The sequence below is a fragment of the Stenella coeruleoalba genome (assembly GCF_951394435.1).
Source record: "Stenella coeruleoalba genome assembly, chromosome: 16".
Lineage (NCBI taxonomy): Eukaryota > Metazoa > Chordata > Mammalia > Artiodactyla > Delphinidae > Stenella > Stenella coeruleoalba.
Window position 1 is genome coordinate 9,442,110 of NC_137162.1, and position 16,440 is coordinate 9,458,549.

The 16,440-nt window shown below is 36.3% G+C and overlaps 1 protein-coding gene across 4 annotated transcripts in view; it reads right to left on the bottom strand.

Moving 5' to 3' along the window:
* The window catches only part of PLEKHA1 (pleckstrin homology domain containing A1), a 59,140-nt gene that overhangs the window by 35,726 nt on the left and 6,974 nt on the right, over window positions 1-16,440 (bottom strand). For all 4 annotated transcript variants that reach the window (XM_079900303.1, XM_079900305.1, XM_079900304.1 and 1 more), the window contains exon 2: window positions 9,625-9,785. In XM_079900303.1, coding sequence (XP_079756429.1) covers window positions 9,625-9,765 — 141 coding nt within the window. In that variant the 5' untranslated portion in view covers window positions 9,766-9,785. The remainder of the gene's footprint in view (window positions 1-9,624; window positions 9,786-16,440) is intronic.

Here is a 16,440-nt window from a genome sequence, read left to right on the forward strand (position 1 = left end):
ACGCCCCATGCCGAACAACCAGCAAGACAGGAATACAACCCACCTATTAGCAGAGAGGCTGCCTAAAATGATACTAAGTTCACAGACACCCCAAAACACACCATTGGACGTAGCCCTGCCCACCAGAAAGTCAAGATCCAGCCCCACCCACCAGAACATAGGCACCAGTCCCCTCCACCAGGAAGCCTACACAACCCTGAACCAACCTTACCCACTGGGGGCAGACACTAAAAACAACGGGAACTATGAACCTGCAGGCTGCAAAAAGGAGACCCTAAGCACAGCAAGTTAAGCAAAATGAGAAGACAGAGAAATACGCAGCAGATGAAGGAGCAAGATAAAAACCCACCAGACCAAACAAAGGAAGAGGAAATAGGCAGTCTACCTGAAAAAGAATTCAGAGTAATGATAGTGAAGATGATCCAAATTCTTGGAAATAGAATGGAGAAAATATAAGAAACGTTTACCAAGGACCTAGAAGAACTAAAGAGCAAACAAACAATGATGAACGACACAATAAATGAAATTAAAAATTCTCTAGAAGCAATCAATAGCAGAATAACTGAGGCAGAAAAACAGATAAGTGACCTGGAAGATAAAATAGTGGAAATAACTACAGCAGAGCAGAATAAAGAAAAAAGAATGAAAAAATTGAGGACAATCTCAGAGACCTCTGGAACAACATTAAACGCACCAACATTTGAATTATAGGGGTCCCAGAAGAAGAGAAAAAGAAACGGACTGAGAAAATATTTGAAGACATTATAGTTGAAAACTTCCTTAACATGGGAAAGGAAACAGTCAATGAAGTCCAGGAAGCACAGAGAGTCCCATACAGGATAAATCCAAGGAGAAACACACCAAGACACATATTAATCAAACTATCAAAAATTAAATACAAAGAAAAAATATTAAAAGCAGCAAGGAAAAAGCAACAAATAACATACAAGGGAATCCCCATAAGGTTAACAGCTGATCTTTCAGCAGAAACTCTGCAAGCCAGAAAGGAGTGGCAGGACTTATTTAAAGCGATGAAAGGGAAAAAGCTACAACCAAGATTACTCTACCCAGCAAGGACCTCATTCAGATTCGATGGAGAAATTAAAACATTTACAGACAAGCAAAAGTTAAGAGAATTCAGCACCACCAAACCAGCTTTACAACAAATGCTAAAGGAACTTCTCTAGGCAGGAAACACAAGAGAAGGTAAACACCTACAAAAACAAACCCAAAACAATTGAGAAAATGGTAATAGGAACATACATATCGATAATTACCTTAAATGTAAATGGATTAAATGCTCCAACCAAAAGACACAGACTGGCTGAATGGATACAGAAACAAGACCTGTATATATGCTGTCTACAAGAGACCCACTTCAGACCTAGGGACACATACAGACTGAAAGTGAAGGGATGGAAAAAGGTATTCCATGCAAATGGAAATCAAAAGAAAGCTGGAGTAGCAATTCTCATATCAGATAAAATAGACTTTAAAATAAAGACTATTACAAGAGACAAAGAAGGACACTACATAATGATCAAGGGATCAATCCAAGAAGAAGATATAACAACTGTAAATGTTTATGCACCCAACATAAGAGCACCTCCATACATAAGGCAAATGCTAACAGCCATAAAAGGGGAAATCGACAGTAACACAAGGGTAGGGGACTTTAATACCGCACTTTCACCAATGGACAGATCATCCAAAATGAAAATAAATACGGAAACACAAGCTTTAAATGACATATTAGACAAGATGGGACTTAACTGATATTTATAGGACATTCCATCCAAAAAAAACAGAACACACTTTCTTCTCAAGTGCTCATGGAACACTCTCCAGGATAGATCGTATCTTGGGTCACAAATCAAGCCTTGGTAAATTTAAGAAAATTGAAATTGTATCAAGTATCTTTTCCGACCACAACGCTATGAGACTAGATATCAATCACAGGGAAAAAACTGTAAAAAATACAAACACATGGAGACTAAACAATACACTACTAAATAACCAAGAGATCATGGAAGAAATCAAAGAGGAAATCAAAAAATACCTAGAAACAAATGACAATGAAAACACGACGACCCAAAACCTATGGGATGCAGCAAAAGCGGTTCTAAGAGGGAAGTTTACAGCGATACAATCCTACCTCAAGAAAAAAGAAACATCTCAAATAAACTACCTAACCTTACACCTAAAGCAATTAGAGAAAGAAGAACAAAAAAACCCTAAAGGTAGCAGAAGGAAAGAAATCATAAAGATCAGGTCAGAAATAAATGAAAAATATGAAGGAAACAATAGCAAGGATCAATAAAACTAAAAGCCGGTTCTTTGAGAAGATAAACAGAATTGAAACCAGTAGCCAGACTCATCAAGAAAAAAAGAGAGAAGACTCAAATCAACAGAATTAGAAAAGAAAAAGGAGAAGTAACAACTGACGCTGCAGAAATACAAAGGATCATGAGAGATTACTACAAACAACTATATGCCCATAAAGCAGACAACCTAGAAGAAATGGACAAATTCTTAGAAAAGCACAAGCTTCCGAGACTGAACCAGGAAGAAATAGAAAATATAAACAGACCAGTCACAAGCATTGAAATTGAAACTGTGATTAAAAATCTTCTAACAAACAAAAAGCCCAGGACCAAATGGCTTCACAGGCGAATTCTAGCAAACATTTAGAGCACAGCTAACAGCTATCCTTCTCAAACTCTTCCAAAATACAGCAGAGAGAGGAACACTCCCAAACTCACTCTATGAGGCCACCATCACCCTGATACTAAAACCAAAGATGTCACAAAAAAAGAAAACTACAGACCAATATCACTGATGAACATGGATGCAAAAATCCTCAACAAAATACTAGAAAACAGAATCCAACAGCACATTAAAAGGATCATACACCATGATCAAGTGGGGTTTATCCCAGGAATGCAAGGACTCTTCAATACATGCAAATCAATCAATGTCATAAACCATATTAACAAATTGAAGAAGAAAAACCATATGATCATCTCAATAGATGCAGAGAAAGCTTTCGACAAAATTCAACACCCATTTATGATAAAAACTCTCCAGAAAGTAGGCACAGAGGGAACTTATCTCAACATAATAAAGGCCATATATGACAAACCCACAGCCAACGTCATTCTCAATGGTGAAAAACTGAAGCCATTTCCTCTAAAATCAGGAACAAGACAAGGATGCCCACCCTCACCACTATTATTCAACACAGTTTTGGAAGTTTTAGCCACCACAGCAATCAGAAAAGAAAAATAAATAAAAGGAATACAAATTGGAAAAGAAGAAGTAAAAGTGTCACTGTTTGCAGATGACGTGATACTATACATAGAGAATCCTAAAGATGCTACCAGAAAACTACTAGAGCTAATCAATGAACTTGGTAAAGTAGCAGGACACAAAATTAATGCACAGAAATCTCTTGCATTCCTATACACGAATGATGAAAAATCTGAAAGAGAAATTAAGGAAACACTCCCATTTACCACTGCAACAAATAAAGAAAATACCTAGGAATAAACCTACCTAAGGAGACGAAAGACCTGTATGCAGAAAACTATAAGAAACTGATGAAAGAAATTAAAGATGATACAAACAGATGGAGAGATATACCAAGTTCTTGGACTGGAAGAATCAACACTGTGAAAATGACTATACTACCCAAAGCAATCTACAGATTCAATGCAATCCCTATCAAACTACCAATGACATTTTTCACAGAACTAGAACAAAAAAATCACACAATTTGTATGGAAACACAAAAGACCCCGAATAGCCAAAGCAATCTTGAGAAAGAAAAATGGAGCTGGAGGAATCAGGCTCCCTGACTTCAGACTATACTACAAAGCTACAGTAATCAAGACAGTATGGTACTGGCACAAAAACAGAAATATAGATCAATGGAACAGGATAGAAAGCCCAGAGATAAACCCACACACATATGGTCACCTTGTCTTTGATAAAGGAGGCAAGAGTATACAATGGAGAAAAGACAGCCTCTTCAATAAGTGGTGCTGGGAAAACTAGACAGCTACATGTAAAAGAATGAAATTAGAACACTCCCTAACACCATACACAAAAAAACTCAAAATGGATTAAAGACCTAAATTTAAGGCCAGACACTATAAAACTCTTAGAGGGTAACATAGGCAGAACACTCTATGACATAAATCACAGCAAGATCCTTTTTGACCCAGCTCCTAGAGAAATGGAAATAAAAACAAAAATAAACAAATGGGACCTAATGAAACTTAAAAGCTTTTGCACAGCAAAGGAAACCATAAACAAGATGAAAAGACAACCCTCAGAATGGGAGAAAATATTTGCAAATGAAGCAAATGACAAAGGATTAATCTCCAAAATATACAAGCAGCACATGCAGCTGAATATCAAGAAAAACAAACAACCCAATCTAAAAATGGGCAGAAGACCTAAATAGACATTTCTACAAAGAAGATATGCAGATTGCCAACAAACACATGAAAGGATGCTCAACATCACTAATCATTAGAGAAATGCAAATCAAAACTACAATGAGGTATCACCTCACACTGGCAGAATGGCCATTATCAAAAAATCTACAAACAATAAGTGCGGGAGAAGGTGTGGAGAAAAGGGAACCCTCCTCTGGAGCCCATGCACCACAGCTACAGAGAAGCCCAGATGCGCGGCAACAAAAGATCCCACATGCCGCATCTAAGACCCCGATGCAGCCACATAAATAAATAAATATTTAATAAAAAAATCTGTGGGCTTGTTCCCAGGAATGATTAGGAGGTACCTTTCTCAAACCTCTATAAGCTTAGCAGAAACATTTAATTCTATGGAAGCCTAGAAATTTAAAAGACTTAAGATTCACAAACATGAACTGATTATTGTTTACAGGGACAGGTCTTTTCAAAACCTGTAGTTTCTATGTAAACTACAACTCTATTATGTTCTGCTTTAAACTACAGACTGTACGAGCTTCCAAATTTAAATCTCCATAAATATGTACATAAAATAAAATTATAATTTTTAATATATACCTTTAAATGGTTGTGTTTTTATATAAAATGTTTTATGTTTAAAGGTTTTTTAAAAAATTTTGGATAAGAAAATGAAATGTTAAAATATCTTCAAGATCTCCTAACCACTACCAATGTGATTTTTTTTCAAACACTGCTATCCTTCCATTCAAAATCATTATTTTTCTTTTAAGTCCTCCATAAGTCTATTATTTGAACTAGCTGAATACAGCTCTAACCCCGTGTGTGAGGAAGAGAAATGAGCAACTATGTCATCACTGCATGACATAAAGCGTCACAGATTAAATAGTGGCACCGTAAAAGGAAATATAAGTAGCTGGGAGATAAAATGATATTCAAAATACCTAGTTTCTAAGAACTGGTACGATTACTGCCAAGTTCAACCAGAAAAAATCTGGGTTTCAAAATTTGTTACTTGACAATGAACAAGAAATAATAAACCAATCTGACATTTAAGATAAAAAGGGAAAGAAACCGTTTGTTCTCATGAGTTCCTGTACTCATTTTGCCAAAATACTCTTTCAAGTTTTCTCAAATTCACTTCCTAATAAAGCTACTTAGTTATTTACTTCTCCACCACTTCTCATTCCCTCAATAAAACACAGAAAGCGCCGGGACTTCCCTAGTGGCGCAGTGGTTAAAAATACACCTGCCAATGCAGGAGACACGGGTTTGAGCCCTGGTCCGGGAAGATCCCACATGCCGCGGAGCAACTAAGCCTGTGTGCCACAACTACTGAGCCTGTGCTCTAGAGCCCGCAAGCCACAACTACTGAGCCCACGTGCCACAACTACTGAAGCCCGAGTGCCTAGAGCCCATGCTCCACAGCAAGAGAAGCCACCGCGATGAGAAGCCCACTCACCACAACAAAGAGTAGACCCTGCTCACTGCAACTAGAGAAAGCCTGCGTGCAGCAGCAAAGACCCAACACAGCCATAAATAAATAAATAAATTTATTTATTTTTAAAAAAACAACACAGAAAGCCCCAAATTGATCCCTAGTAATACACTACAATGGATTTTTAAACCAATGGTTAGTGGTAAAGAAAGCAGTGATCAGAGGAAGAACGGCTCCCTAAGGACAGGTGAGCCAAACTAACTTCTTTCATTATCAGGGTTACTATGATCAGTAAAGCAGTCAGTGTTACAGCACTTAACATAGCAACCAGATTGAATCATATGAAATTGCCGTTTTTTAGTAGATCAAAATGGTGGTATATTGGCAATTTCATGTGGTTCAACCACAATAATCTTATCAAGACATTTTACTAAAGTTTTCATGAAGAGATGTGCCTAATACATTTTAAAGTGACACAAAGCTGGTATTGATGGCTAATACACTGGACAGTAGAATGCAGATTGTAAAAGATTCTTATCAGTTGGAATGAAGAGATAAAATTATTAAGAACTGAATAAAAAGACAGATTTAAAATTCTATACTACATTCAAAAACACTAATGGGCTAATTACACCACAGAAATCTGGCTTTAGAAGAGTTCATGTGAAAAAGATCTAGCTGAGTCCAAACTTTAACATATACCCTCCCTGCTATAGCCAAAGTGAACTATTTTCCAAATACACTACAGGGTTTCTTACTTTGATTTCCTGCCCATGCTATTCTTTGAGCACCAGAATACCCACTTCTCCACCTCTTGGCCAAAATCATACCCATTCTTCTAGATCAATTTCAAATGTTACCACCTCCGTCAAGACTTTCACTCCCTCTGCTAGCTATAATCACACCTTTCCTCTGAAATCCAAGCTTGTGGTTCCTTCAGTGTAATAAACATATTCTATTTTGTACTTTTCTTCTTTTAGCTCTGTTTAAGTGGGAAGTACCGACAAAAGGAGAAATTCTAAGAAGACTCTATTACATATAAAGACAGAAAAACAATCAAGGAGTTATAAATAAAATTCAGGAGAAACTATATACGAGTCAGCCAGATCTTATGAAGACAAATGAGGGAGAGCTCACAGGCAGGACTGAGCAGTGGTTTGCATGGGGGAGGAAAAGCGAAACTGGAATCTAATAAACTGTAATCAGAGGGAGTCAAAGGGGGCTAAGTTACTTTCCACCTTGGGAAAAGGAGTTTGGGAAGGGATTGTGCCACAGATAAAGGGATGGGTAGTAAAAGGGAGGAACTGGATTTATGTTTTTAAAAAAAGGAAAAAGAAGGTAAACATGAACTTTTGATTTCTGCTGACTTGTTCCTTCTCCCAGTGACTCTGGTCAAGTAAATAAAGGTATTAATCATGCAGTTGCATAGACAGGTTACTATCACCCAAGAAAGTTGGTCACACCCAGAGATAAGGGAGTAAAACAGGGTGTCAATAAACTCAATAAGGATAAGGAGAGAGAAAAGACAGTTCCTAGCAAAGAAAGTCTCATACAAAGTCAGCACTCAAATAATATAAACTGAATTAAAATACAAATTCTCTTCCAAAATTTGAAAGGCTGCATGTGGATAAAGGACTAAATTTATAGAGAATCAGAGGGCAAAAGTAGATCAGTAAGTAGAAGAGGCAAAAGTAGATCAGTAAGGGCTTCCCTGGTGGCGCAGTGGTTGAGAGTCCGCCTGCCGATGCAGGGGACACGGGTTCGTGCCCCGGTCTGGGAGGATCCCACATGCCGCGGAGCGGCTGGGCCCATGAGCCATGGCCGCTGGGCCTGCGCGTCCGGAGCCTGTGCTCCGCAACGGGAGAGGCCACAACAGTGAGAGGCCCGCGTAATGCAAAAAAAAAAAAAAAAAAAAGTAGATCAGTAAGTAGAAGATCCAAGGAACCAGCTTCTGGTGCACAAAAAAAAATAATAATTAAAAACTGCCTCGAATATAATAAACACTTTTTTTTGTTTTTTTAGTAATATATAGTTCAAACAACAGTTAAAGTGAAGATCAGGGATAGATGGGTTTCTTGCATTAAGGAGGAGGTCGAATTAATACTAAGGACTAAGGTCCCTAACAACTCAAATTCTTTTTTTTTTTTTTTACGTTTATAATTTCTTTTAATTATCAGTAGAAGTGCGAGTTGTCAGTATATCTGGTGTAGGAAATGATAAATGTATAAACTCCAAATCCAAGATATATGACACTGTATTTTCTAAAACTTCAACTTCTTGTATTGTGTGACCTTGGGTATATTTTAAACCAGATCGCTGGAGGCTGCCCTGATCACCATCTTATTACCTTTTGTATAACAGAAGGAAAAAAAAACCTGTCACAGGACTTCCCTGGCGGTCCAGTGGTTAAGACTCTGCGCTTCCAATGCAGGGGGCGCGGGTTTGATCCCTGCTCCAGGAACTGGGATTCCCCATGCCGCATGGCGCGGCCAAAAAATGGAAAAAAGAAAAAACCTGTCAGAAGTCAAGCTCCAATTTATCATCTCTCCTTGGTCTGTCCCCATTACAGGACAGGATGAGGGGATGTTTGCTTCCTGACTGGACTTGCTTTTCACAAAGTCCTGCTGGGGGTTACTCAGTACCCTGTGGCCTCCAAGGGTATTGCCAATTGATTACTTTTTCAATTATCTAGTATTTATCCTAGTTCTCTTTTTTTTCCTTTTTTATTTTAATTTTTTTACTGAAATATAGTTGATTTACAATTTTGTGTTAATTTCTGCTGCATATATATATGCCATATACACACATATACATACACACTCTTTTTTATATTCTTTCCCATTATGATTTATCTCAGGATATTGAATATAGTTCCTTACATCTCAAATTCTATATAAACAAATATAAATGCATTAGCACATATTTATTTTGTCTAACCTAAAATCAGTACTGGGGAGGAAAGAATACCAGACCAGTTGTTAGGGGATCTGGGTCCTGCTCCGTGACACAGAATAGAACCTCCTACCAGTCCCTGCTCTTCCCCAACTTTTCATTCCTCACCTGCACAAGTCATCCACTAGACCAAATCAGCTTAGAAGTTTGCTAGGGACTCATCTCTTGCTTTGCACATGCTTCCTTGCAACATACTTCTCAATTTGAATAAAGAGTTTCACAGGCAGAGAAAATTTAAAACTACTCAACAGATGATCTCTAATCCAAGGCCACTCACAGATCTTAAAACTGGGATTCTAATTTTTAATATATGACATTTACCTCCAATAATTTGCAAAACAACAATAAAATCAAATTCACGAGTGGCCAACACTCAAGTCTGACACTACAAGATGAAAGACTATACATGTGCAAGAGTATCAACTCGTTTAAGTAGTTTATTTACCAAAAGATAGTAGTCTCTATCTTAGAGACAGTATCTTAAATTTAAACGATTCAAAACTTTTCTACCAGAGTTAAGAGTTGCCCCTCCCAAGGAAGGGAAAACATAAATACATGCATAAATTTTTATCAAATAAACTTAGTTCCATCTTCTGAAATTTATTTAACACAGTAGGAGTTGGGGGTACAGGGCAAGGAGAATACAGTCAGTAGAAATAAATCTAAACATATTTTGTTTAGGAAGACAAATCCTAACACCTGCATAGTATATCAAATACTTTCATAATTAAAACTCTTGTATGCTTTTGAAGAGGTAACCCTTTGGATTTTACAAACCTGTGGATTATCCATGTACCATACAAAACTATCTTCTCTGGTATCCAGTATGAAGTACCTCCGAAGAAATTTCCCACTGTTTTCATTTTCTTCAATGTCTAGAAAACCACAAATGCGATTCTGACGATCCACATAAGGCATTTCTGTGCTTGAACATTACACTGTAAAATAAAAACATTAACAGTAAGTACTTCTCAGTGGACTTCAAGCATTAAATGTGCTATGGTATGGTTTATTCAACAAAGAGCCCACTTTCCAACATTAGGTGGGGGCTGGTTAATGTGAATACATAAAAGCATGGGCAAAAATCACTTGAAATTAAGCTTATTGTGAGTGGTTACTAAATGCAACTATATAGAACTGATGCGGACAAGGGACAGCTATTCATGTCAGCTGAATAATTTACTTAACTTTTCACTATGAGTAGGCATCGTCATCCCCATTTCATAGGTAAGAAATATAACACTGAGAAGGGGAAGTGCCTTTCCAAGATTAGTGAACTAGCAGGTAATGAATCAAAACATGAACCCAGATTCTTGGACTCCAGAGCTTATATCTTAACGTTTACATCATCCTGTCACTCTAAAATCCTTGGTATCATTAAAACCAAAATGAATCAAAATAAAGTAAGCTAACATCATGAAAAGAGAGATAAGCAGGTATTATATGCCCCCCGAATGGAAGACACAAACATCACCAATAAAGAACATATAAGGAGAAAAAAAAAAAAAAAAAAAGGTTTGTCTCAATCTGATCAAGTTTCTAGATTTCCCTAAGTCCAGCTTCCAGTTCACAGGAAACAAAGAACACAGAAGAACATATTAAACTTCACCACAGGTATTCAATCAGCAAAAGTGGACCGTGGGAAACATCAGGACCAAAAGCCCAGTTTCTTCAGCAAATAAACTACTACAGGGGGAAAAAAAAAAGGAGAGAGAGAGAAAGAGAAGTCACAGACTAAAAGAGACTTCAGAGGCATATCATATTCTGATTCTGAAGTACTGAAATTTTTGTTATGTTCATTAAAGTTAAAAACCATGGCTTGGATAAAAAGCAGTGTTTCCATCCATTTTTCTCTGAAAACTGTAGATATATGATTCCCTCCTGATGTGATGCAAATCTGCAGACTATTCCTACTCCACAGGTACTTCTACAGCCAGCGCCAACATCTTTCGGCAGGTTGAATTATTTATGTAACTATTTTTTCGTTTAACTCACAGGGAAGATTCAATTAGAATATGCCCTGATATACGGTTTATCTAAATCACTATTCTGTATACAGCCAGAGAAATGGTGAAACATGCCAAAAAGTTTTCTTTAATTAATTAATTTATTTATTTTTGGCTGCATTGGTTCTTCACTGCTGCACATGGGCTTTCTCTAGTTGCGGCGTGCAGGGGACGCTCTTCATTGCGGTGTGCGGGCTTCTCACTGTGGTGGCTTCTCATTGCAGAGCACGGCTCTACGTGCGTGGGCTTCAGTAGTTGTGGCATGCGGGCTCAGTAGTTGTGGCTTGCGGGCTCTAGAGCACAGGCTCAGTAGTTGTGGTGCACGGGCTTAGCTGCTCCGTGGAATGCGGGATCTTCCCACACCAGGGATCGAACCCATGTCCCCTGCATTCACAGTTGGATTCTTAACCACTGCGCCACCAAAAAAGTCCCCCAAAAAGTTTTAAACAAAAGCATAAATTAAGTTTGTATGTGTGTGTTATTACAGATCTGGCATTTGGAGATAATTTTTTAATGAACTTACCCAAAGTTCTAAAAAATTTCTAAAATATAATCAAAGTTTGGAAAATTAATACACTATACTAACACATACTGCAGGTAAAAACTGTCAACTTGTGTGGTATGCCATGAGGAAAGACACATGCCAAGGGAACAGAATTGAGAGCACAGAGACAAACCCATACATCAATGGCTAACTGATTTTCAACGACGGTGCCAACATCATGCAATAGGGAAAGAAGCCTCTTTAACAAACGGTGCTGGGACACCTGGAGAGCCACGTACTGAAGAATTAAACTGGACCGCTATCTTACACAATATACAAAAAATAACTCAAAATGAATTAATCTAAAAATAAGAGCTAGAACTATAAAACTTCAAGAAAACATAGAGGAAAATCTTCATGGCCTTGGAGTTGGCAATGAATTCTTAGATGTGACACTGAAAGCACAAACAAAAGAAAAAATAAGACAAATTGGACTTCATAAAAATTAAAAACTTTTTTGCATCAAAGGACATCACGAAAATGAAACTACAACCTACAGAATGGAAGGAAGTATTTGCAAATAAGGGTCTAATATCCAGAATATACAAATAAGTCCTACAGCTCAACAACGAAAAAACAAACCCAATTAAAAAATGGACAAAGGACTTGAGAAGACATTTCTCTCAAAGAAGATAAAACAAATGGCCAACCAGAACACAAAAAGTTGCCCAATATTATTTGTCATTAGGGAAATGTAAACCAAAACCACAGTGAGATACCACTTCACACCCACCTGGATGGATATAATTAAAAGAGGAAAATAATAAGAGTATAGGCAAGGATGTATAGAAATTGGAACCCACCTACATTGCTGGTGGGAATGTAAAATGGTACAACAGCTGTGTAAAACGGTTTGGTAGTTCTTCAAAAGTTAAACGTAGAATTACCATATGACTCAGCATTTCCACTCCTAGGTATATATCCAAAAGAATTGAAAACAGGTACTCAAACACTTATACTGAACATTCATAGCAGCACTATTCACAATAGCCCAAAACTGTAAACAACCCATATGTCCATCAACAGGTAAATGTACATACATACAATGGAATATTACCCAGATACAGAAAGGAATGAACTACTGATACAATACATCCAATCAAAATTCCAAGATATTTTATAAAAACTGACAAGGTGGTCCTATTATATATATTTAAATGCAAATAACCTAGAAAAGCTAAATCTATTTCCCAAAGAACAGACTGACATTACTTGATTTCAAGACTTACAACAGAGCTACAGCAATAAAGATAGTGTAGGACTGGTGAAAAGATATAATAAATCAATGGAACAGAATAGCATCCAGAAACAGACCCATACATATACTGTTAATTGATTTTCAACAAAGATGTCAAAGCAATTCCAAATAGTCTTTCAACAAATGGTGCTGGAACAATTAACTATGCATGTGGAAAAAAATTAACTTGAAATGGATCAGAAACCTAATGTACAATTAAGCTTCTCGAAAAAAAAAAATACATACACACACACACACACACTGATATATTTTTTAAAGACATTTATATATACATATAAATGAAGTCTTCATGATCTTAGGGGTAGACAAAGATTTCTTAGATAAGACACAAAGAGCCTAAACCATATAATGGTTGATATAATGGACTTAATCAAAATTAAAAACTGCTCTTTGAAAGACACCAATAAGAAATCAAAAGATGAGCCACAGAACAGGAGAAAATATTCAGTACACATATATCTATCAAGTAACTGATATCCAAAAATAGGCAAGGAATTATTACAACTCAATAAGACAAACAACCAAGTAAGAAAATAGGCAAAAAAATTTGAACAGACAGGTCAACAAAGAAGATATACAGTTTTTTTAAAATAATAAAAAAGAAAGAAAAAGGAAGACATACAAATAATAAATAAGCACATAAAGATGCTCATCATTAGTAAGATGATACAAATAAAAACTGTGAGATACCACTACATACCTACTAGAATGGCTAAAACAAAAACAAACAAATAAAACCCTGACAATACCAAATGCTGGCAAGGATGTGAAACAGATGACGAGTCTCTCATGTTGCTGGTGGGAATGCGAAATGGCACAGTAGCTTAGGAAGACAGTTTGGCAGTTTCTTAGAAAGTTAAACGTACCCTTAACGATATGACCCAGCAATGCCACTCCTAGGTATTTAGCCAACTGAATTGAAAACTTATGTTTATACAAAACCTATATGCAAACGTTTAAAACAACATTATTCATAATTGGCAAAAAGCAGAAACAAACCAAATGTCCTTTAACTGGTAAATGAAGAAACTGTGGTACATCCAATACAATGGAATACTACTTAGCAAGATAAAGGAACAAAGTATTGATACACACAATATGGGTATTTTGTTAAGTGAAAAAAGCCAGACCAAAAGGCTATAGGGACAGAGAACAGATCAGTGAGAGGGACTGACTTCAATGGGTAATTTACGGAGTGATGGAACTGTTCTGTATCTTGATTGTAATAGTATACACAACTATGTATTTATCAAAAGTAGGCTCAAATACCACATACAGTGAGCTGTATTGCATACAAATTAAAAAAAAAAAAACTACAGTGATAAAAACCAGATCAGAGTTGCTAGGTCTTGCGACAGAAGAACAAGAGAGAACAAGAACAAAAGAGAGAAAGAACAAGAGAGAAATTTTTTTGGCAACATAGCTGTTGCACATCCTGATTGTGGTAGAGCTTATATAATTACATGCATCCGTCAAAACTCATAGAACTATACACTAAAAGAGGTAAAATTTATTGTATGTAAAATTGTACCTCAATAATGCCGAATTTCTTTTAAAAAAGATGCCATATATACTCACCAGACTGGCTAAAATTAAAACAGATTGACAACACCAAATGTTATTAAAGGTGTGGTGCATCCAGAATTTATGTACTGTTGATGGGAATGTAAGATGGTACAATCACTATGGGAAAAGTTCTGACAATAAAACCAAACATATACCTACCCTATGACCCAGCCATTCTATTCCTAAGTATTTACTCAAGAGAAATGAAAACATATATTCATGCAAAGACTAATTCACAACCATTAGTAGCAGCAGCTTTATTCATAATAGCTACAAACTAGAAACAACCCAAATGTCCATCAAAAGGTGAAAAGATAAACAAAATGTAGTATGTTTATACAATGGAAAAGCAGTCTACAATATAAAGGGACTCCTACTGCATGCAACAATATGGTCAAAACTCATCAAATTGTAAACTTTAAATGGATACAGTTTATTGTATGTAATTTAAACTCCAAAAAGTTTTAAAAATCCAGCATAATAAAAAATTCATTAAATAAATTTGACTACAAATAACTTTTTAAAAAATATTTTGCATGGCAAATCCTGATCAGCAAGTCAAAACCAGTAGAAAATGCTTGCAGCTTATATTACAAAGGGCTAATCTCCCTAACATTTAAAGAGTCTGCAAAAAATGTCAAGGGAAATATATCAAAACTTCAGTAGAAAAGTGGGCAAAAGACATGAACAGACATTCCACAGAAAAAGACATAAAAATGACCCTCAAACATATTAAGAGATGCTCAATCACTCATGATAAGAAAATCCCAAAATGACACACGATACTGTAGGCATTGCTACTGACACCACAAGCAAAAAAAGGCAACCAGACTTCATGTGCCTCCTTGTGGAATTTATACCATCTATAAAACACTTATGAAAAAAAAAAGTACAAATACCTGAATCTAGATCTAACTACCAATTTATAGGAAATAGAGAAGACAGAGAAAGAATACGTTAACCTATATCACAGAGATTCAAACAGCAAAATTCAAACTATAATTAGTTTCTCAGGACAAACAACATGGCTTCTTCAGAAATAAATTCCAAGGGAGTAGGGGGAAAGAAACTGGAGGAAGAACTTATAAGTTAAAAGACCTAAAAAGACATAATCACAACATGTGGGCCTTATCTAAATCTTGTTAACAACAACAACACTGAGTTATCTAAGGAAACCGGAAATTTGAATACTGCCTCATGAAATTAAGGAAACATATATATTTTTTTCAGTGTGGTGATGGTATTGTGGTTATGTTACTAAGAAAATGAATTCGCATCATTTAGAGATATTTATTCATACAGAGACAAAACATTATCTGAATACTCTGGAAGGAGGGGTGGATGAAGGAGGGATGGCCTGGGTGGGCAGTTGTCGGGGCTAGATGATGGGTACTGTAGTTACACAATCCTGTCTACTTCTGTGGAAGTTCACAATCCTTCATTACAAAAAGAAAGGTTAATAAGAACTTTTTTTCATAAGAAAAGTTCAAAAAAAGTCTATACTACACAGAGATACCATTTCTTATCTATGAGACTGGCAAAAATTCAGAAATCTGACAACCTACAATACTAGTAAGGCTGTAAGAAAACAGTAACTCTCTTATATTGCTGGTGGGAATGCAGAATGGTATGACCCTACTGAGATGAATCTGGCACTATTTAACATGTGCATTTACCCTATGACCAGCAATCCTACTTGCTACTGTAATTCTGAAACAATTTTATGCAAATGATAGTACTTCAGGTGCATCACAGGACAATGTAAAACATACTGATGCTATGATTATATTTAAAGTAAAATAAAACAAATTTTGTTATTAGGAACCTAGATTTTCACAGTAAGGGAAAAAACGTACAAATACAAAACAAAAGGAAAAATTCTATACAATGCATCTGAATCAGTTAGTATGAACTCATGATCTTTGAAAATATGATAGTAATAGAAAATCACCACTTTGCAATTCCAATATAATCACTGATTTAAGCAAGAGTTTTCAATGAATACCAATACCACAAGAAAACAGGTTGTTAGGGAACAGAATATTCAGTCTCAAAATTTCACCCCCGTGCTCTTACCAATTACAAAGAGCAAAATGTACGTATATGTATCTTTACAGTGGTGAGATCTTATAGTCCCCACCTTTACCAAATGATTTAGCATCTAATGAATCTAGAAGCCAGGGATTAACGGATATCACTTCTCTCTAAATAGATCACAA